We start from the raw sequence: 22,834 nt of genomic DNA on the forward strand, positions 1-22,834 counted from the left end.
TTAACTCCATTACGTGCATTAGGTAAAAATTGAGCTGTAGTGATTGTAATGTGAGCTACAAAAACATTGGAATGATTTGTTTAGTCCTTGACCCCACTTCCCTTCCAACACCCATGTATGTGAAGCCCCCGCCTGCCAAATGAACAAAACTGGGCGTGTTGTCCATCTTTGTTTGCCTTGATGAACATGAATTTGGGGCCTTTCTACCTTAAAGTGCACATTACCTGGTGACAAATTTAAGGAAAAACCAACATGAAGTGTGTTAGTAAGTTGTACAGCCACCACGAGCCAGCAGATCAGCTTCAGTTCACCTAGATATCGATTGTACAAGTCTCTGGAACTGTACAGGACGGATGAAACACTTTTCTTCCCAAAAGATTTTCCCTCAGCTAGAGTTTTGATGATGGTGGTGGAGTTGAGAGTTGAGTGTAGCAGACGAGTGCTTCGTCAAATTATTTTTTAAACCATTGGCGCATTTTATTTATAAGAAAACACACCAAATAAAAAAACAAACATCGCTATTAATTTCTTAATCTGTCATCTCAAAATAGGGAATTAAATATATGAGAGAATAACCTAAATCCTATGCACACCATTTCTTGACCTCAATTTAATATCACATGACTTCCTTAAGTTGTGTTTGCAATTAACTTATACATGAAAAAATGCTTTCTGTCACTGTACTTCTAGTTCATCATGCAAAATAGCTTTTTTTAGAGTTGCTGAATAATGAATCCATATAAATTTGCAGTGATTAATATCATATCTACTACTAGGACTATTCGTGCAGCAATACATAGGCAATATACTAGACACTTTTCATGTGTTTATTTCAATGCTTTCCAGCTTCTCTTTTATACATCATTGTATTAGTGTTTAAATTTTCTTAAATTTTTAAATTGTCTCTTGCTTTTATATTACATCTTATTACAATTCACAGCAAGGAAATAACACAATTTCCATCTTCAGTCCCTGAGGCAAGTGCTTGTGTTTAAAGATGATGGTCTAGATCCTCCTGAAATCCACATCTCGCTAGTCAAGAAAAATCCTCGGAGGCTTATCTACAGGTTATTTTAATAATCTGAATGGGGAGCTGGGAAAATCAACTTAAGCATGTGCGTAACCTGACTCTGAACTCTGAAATCTTCTGCAAGTAGCCTGGAATAGAATCTTTCTACCAGAGAGGTAGAAAATCTCACATACAGGAGGTTTAATTTAAAAAAAAAAAACATAAAAAAAGATTATCTTGGTCTAAAAGAAAGTTCAAGGTTTCAAGTAACCTTTCAAGCAGAAAATTTATTTCAAATTAATTTTACAAAAATTAAGAGCTTCCTCAACACTTGAACAACTACAAGGATGCCACCAGCACCACTACACTCCAATCTGGTTCTCACAGCTAATTCCCCAGCACAGATGAATCATTAAACCTGCTTCTTGACCCAGTCAGGGCTTCACAAGTGGCCCAGTCCCACTAGATACAGCATGCTAGGAAACCACTTTTTTCGCCACTTTGCCTCATTTCCTATCCACACCTGACACACCATGAGGATGTCGCCAATAATCCATTTGCACATGTAATTATGGCAATCGGCTGACAAGAGAGCCACTGAGCGAGGGTGTCTCATTTCATGGAGTGCTCCCGAGGCCCATTTCTTCATCGGCTGGCGGCTCTTGTGGAGTGCTCCAAAATGGCAGACAACCGCCAAAAGTAGGCAGAAACACTCAAAGCCTGGAGAGGAGGCCGAAATTGGGATATCATCCTCGAATGGATTAGAGTAGGAGAGCAAGGAGAGAAATTAAATCCTCATTTCGGTTTCCAACATGGACCAGATCGGATTGGCTGATAAAATTTGAAACTGATGCAAAGCATACTGTTGGGTGTAAGGATAAAAGTGTCAGAAACTGATTCTGTATGCACGATCGAACTTCTTTTGTAAGTTACAACAAAGATGCATTTTATTAAAAAAATAAATTGCTGGTATTCAAACTCAGAACACTAATAAAACTTAAAATTTATCTGCATCACTCATCAGTCCCCAGATAGTAAACTTTAAATTTATGTCAGGAGTTTTTTACTTGTTTTAGAGTTGTGTTATTAATAGTCATGGACACAAGTAGTTGATTAATTTAGTGCTTAAGTGATATGTCCAGACACTTAAAAATAAAAATGTCTATAGCTTATTTTACGTGAAAATGTGACTCTATGCCTTGTGATGGACTGGCATCCCAATTGGAGTGAATTCTCCTGGGATTGGCTCCGGATTCACTTCAACCCTTCTGAATCCACACTTGCATGTCACATAAAATATGTAGCTTTAACTGAGATAAATGGCCGATGAAACCATTAAGTTAGGGCCAGTTATGCTCACAGCAACTGAGCACACTGGGAAGTATTAGATGTAAAAGTGTACAATTTGACAGAGAAAATAGAGAGCTGAGCAGTAAAAAAAAAAAAGATGACAGTTAAATAGTAAGGCAAGGGAAGCAGGGTTCTGCACAAAGACAGAGAAACGGAGTGAACCCAAAAAAGTCAACATGAGACGAATGCCTTGGGGAGAGGGTGATGCTCACAGATGAAAGGCTCTGGGTATAGAGGCATAGAGGAAGAGAAACACCATCCCCAGCACCTAGTGGTCGATGGCTAGTCAATAAAGTGTCACTTTCTGCAGGCTAAGAATGGAGAACTGGGGTTTTATTGGAGGAATCGGAGTGTGGTTGAGGCTGTACTGAATGTACGCCATTAGCGGCTGCAGTGCTTGGCGTCTCGCCCTCTCGACGCCCTGCTCTCTCCCTGCAGTTCTCACATTAGCCTTTCTTTGCCCTGGAGGGGGAGGTGGAACATCGCTGATTCCTGTTTTATACCAGGTTTTATGGACTTGAACACACACAGCTATCAAAAGGTCAATGAACAATGCGAGCCAGCGAAACAGAAGAAATAAAAGCAGAGAAGCTCCTGAGAGTTTATTTTTTATTAGGTTACAGAGCTCGAGTGTTTAGCCAACTGCAATTACTTTTCCAATCCCTGCAGAGGTCAGAAGCTGCTCTGCTTTAATACAATATATTGCAGGTGGCATCAACTTGTGCCTCATCACATTAGCTGGTCTAAACTGGTCTCACTAAACTTTTGTAAGAAATATAATGATTTGTAGGATTTTATGTAAGTTATAAGAAAAGCTACACCTGCTATACACCCCGTTATTCCTGTTCCCTTAGTGACATGTTAACCAGTCCATGCTTCAAAAACACACCACTAGTAACGGCATCAAAGGCTCATTTGGATTTCTAAGCTCAGAAACCATGCTTTAGAACTGTATTAGTTTTGTCCAACCCAAATAGCATCAATCTCTCCTTCGATTAATGGACAGATCCTCCTTGGCTTTTCCAGCAGAAGTCCTGGAGTTGACCCGGAATAAGCGAGCTGTTCCAGCACTGTGTGTGCCAGTCTTTGCTACTGAGCTCTTCTAATCCTTCTGGCACTGCACTCTTCCTGCTGGCTGAGCTTTAGGAAAGGTCCAAGTCAGCAGCACTGGGCTAGCAATTGAGAACACCAAAGCTAGATGCTAAAGACAAATCCTCTCAGCTAAAGCCAGAGACTGAAGGTCTTTAACAGCTAAGCTTGGATATATTAACCTCCAAATTTCCTCAAATGGATGGATTTTAAAATGTTTTAAAGACAGCAAAAGACACCAACCAATGAATTATTGAGACAATCAATAAGGAACCATATTAAATAATGGAAAGGAAAAGCACTAACATTTTAGTGCTCATTCCCTTTAACGTAGCATCTTACGGAGTTCATGAAACTTTTTTCTTTCTTCTTTTTGAAATTTTTAATGATTATTTATCCCTTTTTTTGGAGGATCGGGGGTGGGTTGTATTCTACACTGTATTTTCACAATACATGAAATGCAAAATAAACCTGAACATGGAAAGAAATAAATGATTCATTTCCACCAAACAGAGCAGATTGGCATGGCTTGGTTACAAATCCGAGTACAAGACTATCTGTAACCATGCAGGATGGGTGTGTGTTTCCATCAGACAATGTTATATGTAAGAGTAGTTATCATGTTACAGTTAGTGATAACTAGTCAAAATTAAAACTCTCTTACAGGCTCATATTGAGCATGAGACACAGAGTCATTGTGGATGGAGAATTTTGCTTGGATCAGGAGTAAGAATGGTAAAATCAAGTTGAATAGAGATAGGAAAACATTACTTTAAGTAAATAAATAAATCTGAAGCCTTCTTGCCTCTTAAATCTGCTATAAACGGATTTCATACAAAGAGTATGAAATTTTGGCAGACAGTCACAACACTACTGAAAACTTTTGTGCTGGTACAGAAGTGACTTCAGCCAGAGGATGAGTTTGTCAAGACTGCATCTGTCCTATTTTTCCTATGCTTCACTCATAGGGCTCGGCTCATACGGTACCTGGGCAAGAAAAGGTATCCAAATTCAGCACTGGTACTTAATTTCGGCAGAGTTCAGCTAGCGGGGCACTGGCACAGAGTGACAACATGTGCTCCAGTGTAAAAGCATTAAAACATCCCCAATATGGGAGATACTGATGCAGCCAAAAGATATCTTCTCTTTTTTAAAAAATAAAAAGGTTTCACGAGTTTGCCTAAGTGAGATGAAAGCCTTGTGTTGTTCCACATAGCCTTGTACACACTCTTTGGGATAATTACTGTAAAACTATTTACTAACACTGAAAAATAAGGGTTGACTAAAGAACTTGGTGGTGAAAGTTATACATTCCTTTTAACCAGACCTCACAGACTGTTTATTAGAAAATATTCGTGTGTCATTAGAAGACTTTTCAGAGATTGAAACCAAAATTAAACAGTGGCCTTTAACACTGTGGGCCCCAAGGAACCGTTCAACAAATAAAGTGTCAATACACTGTACAAACAAATAACTCGCTCGTCAGCATGTTTTTCTTGCAACAGTTCTACAGTCAAACTCACTAGAGTGAGGAGAGTTGTTCTATTATTCAAACACGATATTACATGGCAAGTTATACCTTACATTTACCCTGGTGGTAAAATTCACTCCAAAATATGTAACTGAACACAACACAGTCATGTCCAATCGAATGGAAAGTTTTGAGATGAGATGAAGCTCCAAACAGTGCAGATCTTGGTAATATGTTCATTTTAATTGGGTGTTGGTGCAAACTTGCACAAGTCAGCAGTAAAAAGAAACAAAACCAGGGTGCCTAAGGCAATATCAAGCAACTGGCCGGTTTGGATTGAACTCTGAATAACAAGTCCCTTCCTTCCTGAATGCTCCTGACCAAACTCAGCTGGTTGTTAATTTCCTCACCACAGCCTTGTCCACCTGCGAGTAAAATGAGGGTCCTTTTGCTGTAAAAACCAACATCCAACAGCCCAGTACAGCTCCTCTTTTGCTCCTGTATGCATTCTTTTCTCCCACTAACACACAAACCACCGACCCCGGGGGAGTTTGCAGACACATCCCAGGGTAAATGAGTCTTTCAGCAGTCAAAGCTCTGTATATAAACAAACAAGCTCCTCAGATGTTTACATTTCAAAACACTGCGCCTCCTACCTCCAGGGACTCCAGTCTGCGCTCGCTACAGTAATTTGGAAGATTCAGGGGTGTTGGTACTCCAGATTTTTATACACATGTGGTTTGATGCTGTACTGTGTGTGAGGCATAGACACACAGGCACACAAATATGTGGCATACAACACTAAATTAGGGACTACAATCACAAAAATATCTCGCTACTAACATAAGTACGTATAATAAGAAATATTTCTTGAAATCTATTCAGATGAACTTTTACTCATCAACCAGAAGAAGTAAGCTAAGAGGAAAGACAAATTTGTCAAGGTTTGTGATTTGGTAATACAAGAGCAATCTGTGTGGTAAATTCATAAACGAAAGCACAGTTCACATGCTTTTTCAAATATATACGTTTCACTAATTACCACTTTAATAGGAATCTGAGGCTACAGCGGGCACAGTCTCACCGAAACTGGGCAGTTGAAGAGTGGAAAAAGACCAGGCAATGTTTATCCTATCTCTAAAACCTCTTCTTCCTGTTCCTGGCTGATAGGACTGAAATCTGATTTGGGCTTCTGCTGTTGTAGCTCAACTGCCTCAACGGTTGACATGTTGTGCATTTTGAGATGCTTTTCTGCTCACCACGGTTGTAAAGGTTGGTTATTTGAGATAAACAAAAGGTGTAGCCTTTCTGTCAGCTTGAACCCGTCAGGCCATTCTCCTCTGACCTCCATCAACAAGGCGTTTTTGTCCACAGAACTGCCGCTCACTGGATGTTTCTGCTTTTGCACCATTCTGTGTCAATTCTAGAGATTATTGTGCATGAACATCTAAAGAGATCAGCAGTTTCTGGAATACTCACACCAGCCTGTCTGGAACCAACAACCACACACAGAGATCACACTTTTTTCCCATTCTGATGTTTGATATGAGCATTAACTGGAGCGCTTGACCTGTATCTGCATTACACATTACGCTGCTGCCACATGATTGGCTACATGATGATTGCATGAATTAGCAGGTGTACATGTGTTCCTATTAAAGTGGCCAGTGAATACGTGTCATATCATATTATCAGAGAAACTCAATTCACATTTAACGTTTTGGGTTTAAACACCCGTCCTGTGTAGCAGAATGTACCCGAGAGTAACCATGGCTTCATTCTTGGTGCACACAGTATGATGAAAGTACTGTTTGATGTAAAACATGACTCGGAGATGACTGAGATATAAACAGATCGTCTGTGCTGCATAGATGTATTTTCCTTTGGGCAAGTAGCAGAGAGTGAAAACTTTGAAATGTAGTGGTACAGAATTATTCTCACAGGACATAAGGTGACTGCTGATACACACAGTTGTGAAGATATGTTTTTAAAAACATGTTGTCATTAATTAGATATTAATTATATGATGTTAATCGCTGACATTTCTGGACATTACTGTAGGTTTAAGACATGCTAAGATGTTTTTGTTTCAATGCTAAAATAATTTAGGAGTAGCATACTCAATATTGGAAGAGTTTCAATGAAATCATCCAGTTAAAAACTAATTGTAGTCTTAAGATTTTTTTACACAGATTTTTTTTTTAATACTATTTGATACTTTCTCAGTTTTTCAATCAAGTGCCTTTTCTTGAAAAATCCTATAAACCTTTTCAATGAGATAAACAATAACAAATTTACTGAGCATGTCCATTCCAGTTCATTCGTACTTCATGATAATTACTTCTACAGTAAAAGAATAATTGTCGATTTCTGTGAACAAGAATATGAGGGTTTTTTTTCAGCAGATTTAAAACTTTTACCTGAAGTGACTCACCCCACTGTGTATCATGACCTTGCTGATACAGAGTGTGTTTACACTGGAGAGACGGTGAAAGCTTATCATAGATTGGATTCTTACAATTACTTTCTCAGCGGAACGGCTGGAAATATTTGCTCCGAGTTGTGCATGGTGAAGTTGGAGCAAAGTCAAACGCAGTCTAAAATGTACTCAGCCTAGTTCATTGCTAAGAAGAAGTTGCAGTCTCTTTTTTTTTGGCAAATGAATGGATTACACAAATGAGCATTCACCTGCCACTGGTATTAACCTCTGGTTTAAAATGTCTGTTAGAACCCTGATATATTTGTGTAACATGTCACTTTTAAGAATATACTATTTCATATAAGTTGAGATAAAATTTGTGCTGGAGTTACTGGCTTTCCAGCTGTCTCTATTCCCGCAGTAATCCAAGAGTATCACCATGCTTTGTTTTTGGAAAGAGATACATGTTAATTTCTGAAAGCAAGTTTGTTCTTGGCATGAGGGAATATGCAACAACTGAATGACATGGTCCGAAATGTAATTTGGACATCCTGTCATTAAATCAGGTACGCAGAGTATGGTTCGTTGCTAGTGTAGAATGATGATTACGGATATGTTCTAGGAACAGCCAGGTCATTTCCTGTGCTTATGAAATGTCCTGAATATTTGTTTAACATGTCTTGAATATTCGTTTGAAGTGGCCTGTCTGGTGACTGATTTAGCCTTTAACCTCACCTGACATTTACTTCACTGCTTTCTTTTCAAAAACTGTCACACACCATGCCGTGATCGCGTATATAAAAATGAAGGCTGGTGACAACTGATAAAAGGCCCTGAATAGCACTGTCCTCTAACTTACATTTTTCCCTTCTTCACTCATCCTATATGTCAGACCCCTCTTCTTTTTGTCTCTTCACCTTGAGTCCATTTCACCTCATACGAGCCTCGCCAATCAAAATGGCACCTGTCTCTCTCCGGCAGTAATCTAGGCATAAACCTTCCATTACTGCAGAAGGCTCATCTTTATATGCCTGGTGCAGTTCGTGCTCCTCCTGCCCTCTCCAACCTGCCCAAGTCATTATTTTATATTTCCCAAAATATAATAGAGATCTGCTCCTGGCCCAAGGGTAACCCATATTAATACAATACGTCCTTTTCTGAGCAGCAGTAGGCTCAGGCACACTGCGATCCATCGCTCTCTTTTTTGTTTCATTTCATTCAGATCCCACCACATCTGACAGATTTACATTTCATCAATGCTGGCCCCGACTATATTAATAACTCTAGAGGTATTTGATGAAGTTGGGGGAGAATAGAGAATGAGCTGATGCTGACATGAAACGATTATGTTTTTCCCTCTCATTGGGTCCTTGATAGGCTCTGTCTCCGCAGCGAGGGGATGTCTAAGGGGCAACGTCGGTGATAACTAAGGAAGAGATTATGAAGTAATTTTCTTTTTTCAAAGCGATTTTTTTAAACTGTTGAGTAAAGACAAAAAATCCCTTTGTTTTTATTCCTTTCTTTCAGGTAGTGCATTGATCTAAAACTTGCACACAGATCCACTAAGTGCTTTTGTCAAGGTGCCATCTCCATTGAGCAAAGTGAGGATTGATTTAAATAAAAACAGCTTTGCATCTGGATTGCATAATTCTCTCATCCCCTGAACACACAGCGATAAGATGCAGCCCAGAGCACCGTGTAAATAAATATATAAATATTCTCTGACTCACTTTTTCCAGTTCCCTCTGATCTGCTTTATACTGCAGTCTGTTAAGTACTGAGCATTAAAAATCTAATTTCCCACAAAAAAAAAAAAAAACCAAAACAGTGGTGCAAGAGAGCAAGATGATATTAATGACACTAATGATACTGCTGTCACCTTTTGCATTAACAAAAATTACTTTTATCTGTACAAGGTAAAACATAACTGCTTTTCAATTTGATAGTTTATAATTTAAGGATTACTTTATTTTGCACTTTAATGTCTACATTATCACCTCCCCTATCTTTCTAATTTATTAGCTACTATACTGGTATTCCAGATAAACTGGAACCTTAGTGTATGTTTTTCTATGATCTAGTTTTAAATCCTATACCTCCAGCCTTGTTGTGATATATTAAATATTAATATTAAATGTTAATAATATTTCCTGTGTGATTAGATTATTATTATTATTATTTTTTTGCGCATAACATTTGACCATTCCAGGCCTCCTATAGCATCACAGCTGAAATGGTGAGATTAGATTACCCACTGTCTCGAACCCCTAACCTCGTTTCCATGGTGATCGAGCGAGCGAGGGTAAGTCCGCGCCTGGAGGAGCTGGCGAGGCTGACTGTCATCGCCTTGGGGAGGTGAGGTCATTAATTCTCCCTGGTAACAGTAGGCGAGGGTGTTTTTATAACAGTCTGAGACCAGAAGCAATGGCTGCTTAATAGGAAGACCAGATATGTTTCAACCGCAGCGGCCCAGACGAAAACAGGTAAATAAATAAATAAGTTTATAAAAGTAACAGCTTACAAATAATGGCTTCGCACGAGGTTCTCCCTCTGTAATTGGCTCCTGTGTGCAACTCAGTATCGATTATAGAAAATCTAACAACATTAAATAATAATTGGTCCTTGCCATGGAACCCTGGCTGGAACAGTAAACGGATTCAGCCGTACAGTAATTAGGATTAATGAAGTGTTGGTGAATCCACAGAGGTGCATCACTGCAGGCTGCTGTGATACAACGATTAATCACTGCAATTAGACTATGACACTGTTTACAATAATGCAACAACTGCCTTTTGATTATTTAACTGACATCCATGTGCAGCTGGAAAGATGAGAAAGAAATGAGGGGAAAGCTCATGAGGAAAAGAAAAGAAGGCAAAAATGGAAATGACTGCCCTATAAACTGAAATAATGAGGTTATTCCACCTCATGTAGTGTCTCAGGTAAGTGTCTTTAAAGTTCTGGACTGTAATTAAAACCACCAAACAGTGTTTTAATGAGAGAGTGAGAGACAATGCTCTCAGCATAATGAAGTAGCTCATTATCGTTTATTCCCTTCGGTAGTCTCGCTCGCTCTGGTTGGTTGACCCGGAATTCTTGACCAAAGACTTTTACAAAGAGTTGAACCACAGTTAAAGGTTTATGTTAACTTTTGCTTGTGTAAAATGTGTTTGTTCTATCATTCTTCTCTGTATTGAGCTTGGTTTATGATCATTAACAGTCACTGTGTACTTTTCTCTTTGTGTATTTCCAACTGAAAACAGGACGCTCATGTTCTCGCAGCCCTTTTAAACAGGTTTGGAGATGGAGGTTACAAATACATGACCCTAGTGATTTATTCAAGGCTTTGCATTAAACGTGGCTTAGCCTGTAGGCCTTGTGATCTGAATTAAAAAAAGTTAGGTATAAGAAAACAACAAAAAAACATTACAAGAGGAGGAGAAACAAGTGTATTGACCTTAATGCAAATTTAGTTTCAAAAGTAGATTTAGCTTAGGGAACTTTCGGTGCAGTTAAGGGCAAATTCTGCACTCCCGTGGTTTCTGAATAAAAAGGGAAAGAAAAGTGAAACGTGGGTTTACAATAATTCAAAACATATGGCAAAATCTACAGAACAACAGAATACTTTTTTGTCTTGACCTGCTCGGTCTCCAGATCTGATCTGAAAAAAGCAGTGTATTATATCTGATTTTATATAACAGAAAAAGAAAAAAACGGGCAAAGCATGGCCAAACAATCTGTCAGAATTACAGAAATATGAAGAGGAATGAGGTTAGAACTGAAATGATTCAAAAGCTGCCCTGGTTGAAGGCAGTTATGAAGACATAGAGAAGACAGAGAAGTTATTATCGTATATATATATATATATATATATATATATATATATATATATATATATATATATATATATAAAATCACATTCAGAAAGATAGAGTCTAAACCCTATTTCACATTATTTATGGTTACTTGTGATAATAAAGAAACCTGAAAACCAAACAGACTAAATATATCTTGCATTTCTTTGTCTTCTTAATTTTGTCCTGAGGGGATACAAACTTTTGCACTCAGCTGTATATTTCAACTGGTGCAAAACACTGTTTGACCTCTATCTACAGTAAATGAGGTATCATGCTGCAAACAATCATTTTACTGTGACATAAAAAGGCCTGACTGTATGTGAATCCCATGTGGATTAGTATGAATGGAGTGCAGGTCTTATGAAACATAGTGGCCCATGAATTTTCATTTTCTTAAATGTGTGAATTATTTCACATACATAGTAGCAGGAGAGCACCATATGTAAATGAAGCTTTTGCATGTGGTAAATGTTTCTGGTGGTCATGGTGAGTTTGGATAACAAAGAGACTCCTGGAAGAGTAAAGTGAACCTGAAGCCGACTAAATGCAGTGAGACACCCTGAAAATGAGTTCAAAATACGCTATGAATAAATGAATAAGAGTGTATACATGAGTGTGTGTTATGTTAATGAGGTAAATGTGAATGAAAACCTTCTCAGAGGCTCTGTTTAAATGCTGTCAGCACTGGATGTGTGAACGTGCGGTGAGTATTTAATACAAAACCAAGCTTAGTGCTGTAAATTCATCATTTTCAGAAGCTGATTATTTTGCTAAAGCGTAATTGAGATCAACTTTCTCATTATTAGTACTTAGTCAATGGTAAAATTTGGCTTCACCTGGCAGAATTGGACTTCTACAGCTTATAATACGTACATTTAGGACTTGTTAATTTGCGCAAAAGTATTCAGGCTTAGTAAATCACATCACAGGTGTAAAATCAATTGAGTTACAAAAACATCACCCTGTATTTTCCACGTTTATGCAAACTGGACGTGTTATTTTGATCAGAGACAGACACAATCCTTTGTAGACCCTGTTGGTAAATCGTTTTTCACATTTTTTATGCAAGCATGATCAAATTTGCACGTGTTTTTACACACTTAAACCTTTAGTACATCGGGATGTCACAGTGTGATAATCATGCAACTCAAACACGACTTTCGTTATACCATGCAAGCTTCATATTGAAACCTCATCGTTTCAAAGTGACTGTTATCTGTGTAGTGAAATTGTAGTCAGTTTTCTCTGATATCCACATCTTCATAGTACGACTGTTTCAGATTTCCTTATCGCAGTAGACACATCACACCGCTACTTTGAATGTAGCTTCTAAAACTGGACACTGCACTACAGGCTACAGTTACCCAGCATGCATTATTGGCCCAGCAGTCCCACAGACGGATGTGTGTGAGTGTTGGAAATCCCTGAGGGGGCCTTGGTGATCTGTGTGTGCTTTTCTGTAAAGTGCTCAATAGGCTTCCGCGGCTTCCCGCAAGATTTATCTCTAACCATTAAAATACATTTGATTTTTATCACACCAAACTGCTGCTGTGCTTTCCTAATTCTCTTTCTCTTCGCTTCCTACCTTCACCTCCCTGTCTTTTATCATTCTGCATCTCTTCCCGCGCCTCTGCCGCTATCGTTCGCCTTATCGACTTCCCCCCAGCTGTCTCTCTCACTCTCGCTTTCTCTTCCCGCCCGGTTTATTGACGCTTGTCCAGTCTTATCGCTTTTCTTTTGTCTCGCTGTCCATTTTTCTCCTCTCCCCTGCTTCGTTATCCTCAATTTGTCTCGCGGCTCCATCTTGTCTGTCAACGTGAGGAAACATCTTTTTTCCAACCCAAGTTAAACGTGACTTTCAGCAACTGACCCACTAAATGCAAAAGCAAACTATAATACACATACTAAATGAAGCACCAACTCATGCACACCACTTATATGCCGTCTTGTACAACAGTTAGTTCCAGTCCACTCATTTGATTGATTGAGCAGTGTTCCAAGAGTGCTTATATTTAAAATGTGTGTGTGTGTGTGTGTGTGTGTGTATATCACTCCACTTGTCTGTGTTTGCCATATAAAATTCCACTTCCTAGTTTGAAACGGTTACTACAGTAGATGAAGATGAAAAGGAACAGCACTATTCGATATAACCGCACTCTTGCTCATGCGATATTTCTTAAATTAAAAACAAGTACAACAGATTTAATGTGTGTAATCTTTAACTGACTTCTGTAATACTCTCTTCTTAAAGAAGTCTGCATGTGTTTAGTGGACTACCAGATTCAAAAATCAAATATTCTCCAGTACAGTTTTTTTAAAAAATTTGAACTCCAGTGTGTTTTTACGTGAATATTTTTTCAGCAGCTGCTCTGTTTATAATGAGTGTCCAGTTCTCCACATTCAAATGATGTTTATAATTGGTTTGAAATCTAAAATAAAGGTTTTCAAGACATTTGTAATGCACTCTTCATATCTATAACTCCCTAACAAGTTGGTATTTGCAATGAAAAGAGTTTCACTGTATTGTATGTGTATAAGTGACAATAACGGCTTGCTATTGTGTATACATGCTTTAGTTTAAACATGTATATAAAATGAATTAGCTGAATGAGACTTTCGCATGAATGCTGTTTTAGTTATAGTTCTAGACTGCACAATATAGCACAATAAATATGATTAGAAACCACTAGACTCTGAACATGATAATACACTCTGTTTAAAAGTGACTGGTATTAAAATAGGTTTTATCCATACTTTTAAAATGCAGCCACTACAATTCTCATACTTTCAGATCGTAAATTCAGTTCAGATCAGAGCTCTCAGAAAGAGACTGAGATCCACTGTTCAAAAATTGTAATATCATAATTTTTCTGTACCTAAAGATCAAAAATTTATATAGGGATGTTTAAGTTCCCATGTTCTACTTTTACTCGAGTATATTTAAACAGGCTTGCTCAATCTTTTGCTAATTTTATTCTATTATAATGACCCTTGTATCACTTGATGTAGAAAATGGGCTCTGAGTAAATGCATGCCCTTAATGACATACTTTATTATTTTTCACATATTTTTTTGAAATAATGCATTAATTTTAAAATTCAATATAAAATTGAGCAAAAACTGGGTTCTAAAAGTGGTATTAGATGTAAAAGTCAAGAATTTCCAGCAGACATTTAATGAAATCACTAATTTTCTGTGACTGAAGCACAAATGCCATTTTTTTTTGCCTTTTTTTTTGGTTTAATGTGCAGGTTCTACGTCACTGACTCCCTAATTTATCCCCTATGTTGTCTGCACAGTACAGTTGAAGACTGTAAACTGTCACCTGAGCCCCGTCTGCAACTGTCCAGTTTCTGTATATATCAGGGGCGGAAACCATTGTGGTCCTCCACTGTTGCAGCCCATCTGTTCAACGTGTGGTGTGTTCTGAGATGCTTTTCTGCTCACTATGGATGTAAAGAGTGGTTTCTTTCAGTTTCCTGTCAGCTCGAACCAATCTGGTCTTTCTCCTCTGACCTCTTTCACCAACAAGGCATTTACGCCCGCACAACCGACGCTCAGTGGATGTTTTTGGTTTTCGCACTATTCTGTGTAAACTCTAGTGACTGTCGTGTGTGAAAATACAAAGAGATCAGCAGTTTCTGACACCCGCATGCCATGGTCAAAGTCACTGGCCCTGTTCACGTGTGTCCTGGGTGATCCGATCGTAAGTGGACAGCGCTAAAGTACAGGTGTGAACTGGATCCACCTTCAGAGATGGTCTGGGACGCATATGACCACATAACATTTGTAGTGTGAATGCAAAAGCAGGACAGCAACAAAGACTGAGTTCTCCATCACTAGGCTAATGGGTGAAGGTGATGCTATAACAGCAATGATGAAAGCAGCTGCTTTTCATAGCTTCTTTCTTTGTCTTATCTCCTGTTCATTTATGTTTTGTTAGTAGACCACCAAAATTTGAAACGGAATTTGAATCTGATGTATGAAATCAGATCACAGGTGGCCACTGGAGACGCATTCATAATGCCAGTCAATAAAAAAAACGGCTATGCATTTTGGGCCTCTGACAGGATGACATTATTTCCCCATTCTGATATTTGATGTGAACAGTAGCCTGTTTGTTCAGGTCCCCTAGTGGTGTAGACACCGGCGTCTATTGTGCAAAAATAGCTTTCGAATATGGAACGTAGCGATGACACACGAAGACAACAAAAGCTGTATGTCATCTTTCAAAGTAATAAGGTATCTATCTGCATATGAAATCTGAGCTTTCTCCGTCTCGCTGTTGTGGAGTACTCAATAACTGAACAGACGTGTCGTCTCGGGACGTGTTAACAGCCTGCCGGAAATCCTGACGTAACGTGACCAAGTATTTGGGACAACACAAACCAAATACTTCTACCATCAACAAAATCATGTTTCAACAAGGCAACAATGAAATTCAGCTGAAACAACAGTTATATCATAGTTTATTTAGTAAAATGAAACATTTACTAGGTCCTGGGTGTGCAGTGCTTAAATTATGGGATAATAAGACTGAAAAAACCTTAAAAATGGCTTATTTGCAGAAGATGGCAAATTATGGCAAATCAAGTTGAATATCAGAGACAAGAAAACATTACTATGGGTAAATATGTAAATTAATTGGATAAAAAATAAAATAAAATTATGATGTTGCCTCTTCTGGATTTTCTTTGCTCACATAAGAGTCAATTTTTTTCACCTTCAGTGGTTTATGCTACTAATGCACAGTGTAGCTGCTGCTAAAGAGTGTTTCATCTGTGGCTGAATAATATAATAGAACAATTAATTTTTAAATCCATTTGAATACTAAATCTTTTAAGTAATTAAAAGCACTTGGCTGAACTTCTCTATCCATGCACACGAGATCAGGGGTTCATCTGAATCTGGCCTCGTTCATTCAGAACACTCTTTTTTATTGACTAGCAGGTCTCAAACCATGAAGAAAGAAAAAATCAATCAAAAAAACTAAACTAAAAGCTAAACTATGTCCCATCTCCTCTCCCTGTGTTATCACTCTGCTTCCCATTATTGAGCCCTTTCTCTTCATTTACTGGTCTATGCTGTACTAGAGAGATTGTGCCGTTCTGTTGTGCTGCCATGGTTCACGATCTTTTCTCTCTTTGCTCTGTATGACGCTGTCTGCTCTACAGCAGTCTTTAGTCTGACAAAGACACTGTATAAATATAAATCTCTTATTATTTTGATCACTAAGGAAAAAAGAGGAAGCATAAAGAGGGTGAGAAACAATTCTAAAGCAGGCGAAGCTGCATTCTTCCAAACCAATGAAGCGCTAATATCACGGCGCTCCTGAAAGGCGTCAGAGTCCCGGCGGACGGAGGGAGACAGTGGAAGAAGGACAGAGTGAAAGGAAGGGAGTGACACATTTCAGATGAGCCTCATATCCATGTGGAGCTCCTCACAATGCGCTGTCACTCACCCGGTGGGGCGGAGTGTGGGGTGTGGAGACGGTGTAATAAACAACAAAGAACGAGCAACGGAATTTCATTTGCCGTGGATAAGCTTCCATAAGATGCCAAACGACTGGACTAAAATTAATCTTGTGTGTGAATGTGTGTGTGAGTGACTGAGCGGCAGAGGAAGCATTACAGACACTGTGATGTATGCGTGAGGGCAAAATGAACAAAAACAACACAATGTGCCCGTGTGTGCCCGTGTGTGTGTGTGTTTCAGATATACATATATATGAAAGTGTTGTATGTAATTTTAATGAAAAATAGTGATACATTTTGTCGTGTGTGTATGCATGAAGGTAAGTAATGATAGAAAGAGACTGTGTGTGTGTGTGTGTGTGTGTGTGGGTGCGTGGGTGTGTGTTTATGTTAGAGGCAGAAAGACTGATAAAGAAAATGAACTGTGCATTAAATTTAATGATTGATAGATATTTTGAATATGTGTGTGTATGTGTGTGTTTTCATTTTACCAGCCCTACCTTCATCCCCAGATCCAGATCCAGCCTCTGTAACACAGAAAAAGGCACATATTCACTCAACATCATTACAGAGTCATTAGGGTCAATGTCAGAATTATGATCTGAATATGAGCAGCAGACGTTACGCAGATAGAGACACCAAGAGAATAAAATGTCTTGGCCAGACATCTCAGAGGCGGATTTGGGCCACTGGATACATAAAGTAGAAAGTCAAATACATAAAGTAGAAAATAATAAATGGACCAATAAGCATAAAAATAACAAAGAAATGAATCTGTTAAAGATCTGTGGCATGATGGAGTCATAAAAAACTATTTCATGGCTTTTAAAGGTCTTTTAAAGAGTCATATTATTTTCTTTTTGCTAAGTTGAAAAAAAAAAACCCTGAGATGAGAATCTCAGAGAACATTCAGCCAGACACATAGACACATATACAATACACACACACACACACGTTTATGTTGATCCTGACCATAATGGCATTATATAGCAATATTTAATGCTGAAACTTTGTAATTGCCATAATGTAGCTTCATGATTACGCTAATGTCCCATAGGCTATGGGATTTATATTATTAGTGCTGAGATAATGGTTGTTATGGTTGTTATTTACCACACAGAGCAGCAAACTACCATAATTACTGGTGTAGCCCGTCTACCGTAAAAACACTAACAAATGGGATCATAAAAACTACAAATACAAATACAATTCTAACATCTAAGCTTTTTAACTGATAGGAGACAGCAATATCCTTTACAGCCTATGAATTTCCAGGAAGGCAAACCCGATCACTCACGCACACACACACACACACACACACACACACACACACACACACAGTCATCTCCCTAGGTCTGGATAATTTCAGAGTTAAAGATAATAATAACAATAATAGTATATAATAATAATAGTAATACATATATATAGTATATATATATAGCAATATATAATATTAGTGTTTTTATTCAATTTAATTTTTTTTTACAGTGGCTATACAAAGTCTACACACCTCTGTTAAAATGGCAGGTTTCTGTGATGTAAAAAAATAAACCAAGATAAATCATGTCAATTTTTCACCTGCAATGTGAAATTACAATATTTAAAAATTAAGTGAAAAACAGTCAGAAACATTTTAGGGAAAAATAGGAAAAATAAAAAAGCTACAATAACCTGGTTGTATAAGTGTCCACACCCTTTTATAATTGGGGATGTGGCTGTGTTCAGAATGAACCAATCAAATTCAATCTCATGTTCAAGTAATTATCATACAGCTGTCATCAATTAAATTATTCTGATTAACCCCAAATAAAGACCAGCTGTTTCTGTAGGATTTTCTTCACATCTTCTTGGTTTCATCTGACTTGAATTCAATTCAATTCAATTTTATGTGCATAGCGCTTTTAACAATGGACACTGTCAAAAAAGCAGCTTTACAGAAATAAATACATTCAGGATATAAATTGTAAATGTAAGTATTTATCCCTAATGAGCAAGCCAGAGGTGATGGTGTTGAGGAAAAACTCCCTGAGTTGATATGAGGAAAAAACCTTGAGAGGAACCAGACTCAAAAGGGAACCATCCTCATCATCTGGGTGCTAACGGATAGTGCGATTATACATAAATCCCTTCTATAACTGTGTACTACCTGGTCAAATAGTGCAATTGTGTAAGCAGGAAACTGATTACAGTTTTCACATGAGGTCTGTTTTGCTGAACCTATCCCCTGTCCACTGACGGAGACCTGAGTGCAAAACTGCTTGCGGCAACCGCAGCCCCAAAGCCACCACAACAATCGCAATCCCAAGCCATCACAGTACCACTGCCCATATGAACCGCAGTCCAAAGCCATCTCCACAGCCCCCTAGCGGCACCATCCCCAGCATTTCCCAAGGATCTTCAGGCCGTCCATGTGGGGCCACCCCCCAGCAGCAGCGAGCAATCTCCAACCGATGAGAACTCCAACCAGAAGTAGGGCATCAGGATGGACCAGGCAGGTCCATAAGCGGTCAAGGATGACTTCTGAAGCCTTGGTCTGCAAAGAGCTTACAAAGCCTGTACAGGATCCCACTGTTGAAAGGTATCGATCAGGAGAGAGGTATAAAAAATTTCCAAAACATTACATGCACTGGAACACTGTGAAGGCCATCATCAACAAGCATCACAGTGACATCATGAGAACAGGAACAGGACGTCCCTCAAAAATTTACAAAAGAACAAGACAAAAACCTTCCAGGGAGGCTGCCAAGAGACCAACGGCAACATTAAAGGAGCTGTAGGAATATCTGACAAGTACTGATTACTCTCTGCATGTGACAACAATCTCCTGTATTCTTCACATGTCTGGGCTGTGGGGTAGGGCGGCTAGACAGAAGCCTTTTCTCACAAAAAACATCCAAGCTCAACTACATCATCCCAAACCATGTGACAAAATGTATTATGGTTGGATGAGACCAATTCCAAAAGGTATAATAATTCCATAATTCCAAAAGGTATGTTAGGTTAAAAAAAAAAGCACATCACCAAAAGAACACCATTCCCAGGGTGAAGCATGGTGGTGGCAGCATCATGCTTTAAAACTGCTTTTCTTCAGCCAGAACTGGGGCTTTTATCAAGGTGAGAGAATCTTGAATAGCTATAAATACCAGTCGATTTTAGTGCAAACCCTTCAGGTGGCTGCTAGTAAGCTGAAGATGAAGAGGAATTTCACCTTTCAGCAGGACAATGACCCAAAGCATACATCCAAATCAACAAAGGAACGGCTTAATCAAAAGAAGCTCAATGTTTTTGAATGGCCAGAGCCCAGACCTGAATCCAGCTAAAACTCTGTGAGGTGACCTGAAGCGAGCTGTGCACAGGAGATGCTCTTACAATCTGATGGATCTGGAATGTTTTTGCAAGAAAGAGTGAGAAAATATTGCCAAGTCAAGATGTGCCCCGCTGAAAGACTCTTAGCCAAAAAGACTGAGTGGTGTAATAAACTCAAAGGGTGCTTCAACTAAGTATTAGTTTAAGGGTGTGGACTCTTATGCAACTAGGTTATTGTAAGGCTTTTATTTTTCCTATTCTTCCCTAAAATGTTTCTGATTGTTTTTCACTTAATTTTTATACTTTGTAATTTCACACTGAGGTTGAAAAAAGTTCTGACACGATTTATCTTGGTTTCATTTTTTTTTACATCGCAAAAACCTGCCATTTTAACAGGGGTGTGCAGACTTTTTATATCCACTGTATATAGCGCTTTTAAAGCAGCTTTACAGAGTCCGAATATGGATTTAGATTTAGATCCCTATAAATATAATAATAAAAAGTCTTTAACAGCTTTACAGTCTTCTACCTACTGGTGTCTATACTGGTGCCTTATGGACAGCACTTTAACTACAACTTGCTAGTTTCTGATTGAGGTCCTATTTATTATTTTAATATTTTCTTTCATATATTTGAAAATGTAGTTTTAATTATTTTCATATTTTTGAAAACATTCTCTGTGTTTTTTGGCCTCCGGTTGACATGAATACTGCATTTTTCGCCACTCAAAATGAAGTGTTTCAAAAACACCATCCATGGTAGAGAAATTTTAATGAATTTTTTCACATGTAGATGGGAAAATCGTATGGTTTTGAAAACGTTGGACTTGTCACAGTGTGAACTTGTGGTTGACCGTTGTGGTTTTGCCCATGTTAGAAATGTGCTAGGACTACGTTTAGCACGGCTGATGATCAGGTTGTTACTTAGTTGTCTGTGATTTTTTTATTTGGTAATGTGTTTGTAATTTAATTTCGCTTTGTTCATACTGTGTAACCGCACCGTTTAATTTAGCTTTGTTTGTATTGTGTAACCTCTGTGTTTAATTTTGCTTTGTTTGTATTGTGTAACCTCTGTGTTTAATTTTGCTTTGTTTGTACTGTGTAACCTCTGTGTTTAATTTTGTGTTGTCTGTACTGCATAACTGCTATGTTTAATTTCACTTTTTTGTTCTACAAACTGTACTGCACTTAAGTTCAGTGGTGAATTTCGTGCGGTGTTTTACATAAGAGATTATGACATGCTATGACATTTTCAAAACATTTTTGCGTTTTCATTTGGACAGAGATAATTAATTTTTTTTTTTTTTTTTTTAAAACAGAGAAGTAAAGTCTATGTTTTCAAAAATATCTGTATATGTATAGACGGGGCCTAAATGTTAAATGAGCAGTACTTTATTTGCAGGCAGTGTATTACAGTCGGATTCATATTCTACACATTCACACAGAATATCCTGTTAGGTGACGTGATATTCCTGAGGTCCTGATTAAGTGAGAATTTATATGCTGTATGTGGCTCTGCGTTCAATTTATGTCATATATTTCATACAAATCCTATATTTACATGTATTTCCTTTTACCTGCATAGTAGCACACTAGCTTTAGGCTGATTTATATTCTTATCTGTTGCCTTTAGATACCATACCATGTTTCCAGACTACACACATTCCAGTTTATTTCCTGTCAGGTTACGCTGTATGCTTCATTCGTCATGCGTGCATAAATGTTTGAAGACCCAAGTCTGAGCTCAGCGTTATCACAATAGCCAGCAATTAAAAAACAAAACAAAATGAAAAACAGGGAAATATAGTAGACACATCAGATGTTCATGTAAAGCCTGATGTGTAAGATGAGGGAGTATTATGATGAATCACCAGTCTTTACTTCTCTCTTTCTTACACAAAGGTATATTTCAAAACTTGTTAAAGTCCCACCTTGACACATCTTGGCACATCCAACGCTACACAAAAGACACACTACACAAACGCATATTAGACCTGCAGCTACATAAGTGGGAATGTGGCAAGAGAATATGAATCATTGTTTCCTCAGGCGCCAACGCTAACTGATGTGCTCTACCCTGGTGTAAAGACAGAAAATAGACATAAAAGGACAAAAAGAAGAAACAGGAGAGAAGGTTATTAACATCCCTCTGCATCTAATACCTGAGGCTGGATTATTTGACTCAGTAGGAGAGCAGAAGAAGACAATTCCCACAGCGAGCATAATTTCAAACGTGCAAATTTTGAAATATGATGCTCTAATGTGTAGGCTGCAGGCATCAGGTTATTAGTGTAACACTTAATCTAAAGTGAAGATGAAAACTTGTAAAGGATGAAAATCATAAACAAATAGAATGTATACTAACAACTATTGAGAGAAAGTGAAATAAAAACGTGTTCATGTTGTTAGTTTTCGTAAACACTGAGATAGTACAATCCTTCTATTTTTAGGCTGAGCACTTCACTCACGGCTCAGAAATACGCGAAACTACGCTGATCTTTCTGTTTCAGAGTGTAGCATCTTCAACAACAGTGACTGCATGCAAAAAAATAAGGGACATCACAGACAGCAACCTACAGTGAATTTGAAAATAATACAGATGCACATTTGCGCATTTTCACACGTATATACACACACAGTAACACACAGACACACACACACTCTCACGAAGCAGAGACACACGGGCACCTGCATAAATCAGTGTTGCTTTGTGTCAGTGGGAATTGGGGTGCTAATAAATACAAAATCACCTCCTCACCACGAACACACACACACTAACACAAAAAGACATCACCCCGGGGCCAGACGTGTCTGCTGTTATATTATCCGATAGCCTGACAAATGCAGTGTTGATTCAGGA

The 22,834-nt window shown here is 38.3% G+C and overlaps 1 protein-coding gene across 2 annotated transcripts in view; it reads right to left on the reverse strand.

The window, feature by feature from the left end:
- tmeff2a (transmembrane protein with EGF-like and two follistatin-like domains 2a) overlaps window positions 1-22,834 on the reverse strand; it is a 94,606-nt gene that overhangs the window by 22,257 nt on the left and 49,515 nt on the right. For both annotated transcript variants that reach the window (XM_053233996.1, XM_053233995.1), the window contains exon 4: window positions 17,170-17,196. In XM_053233996.1, the coding sequence (XP_053089971.1) occupies window positions 17,170-17,196 (27 nt within the window). The remainder of the gene's footprint in view (window positions 1-17,169; window positions 17,197-22,834) is intronic.

The sequence above is a fragment of the Pangasianodon hypophthalmus genome, chromosome 5 (assembly GCF_027358585.1).
Source record: "Pangasianodon hypophthalmus isolate fPanHyp1 chromosome 5, fPanHyp1.pri, whole genome shotgun sequence".
In the NCBI taxonomy this organism is placed as follows: domain Eukaryota; kingdom Metazoa; phylum Chordata; class Actinopteri; order Siluriformes; family Pangasiidae; genus Pangasianodon; species Pangasianodon hypophthalmus.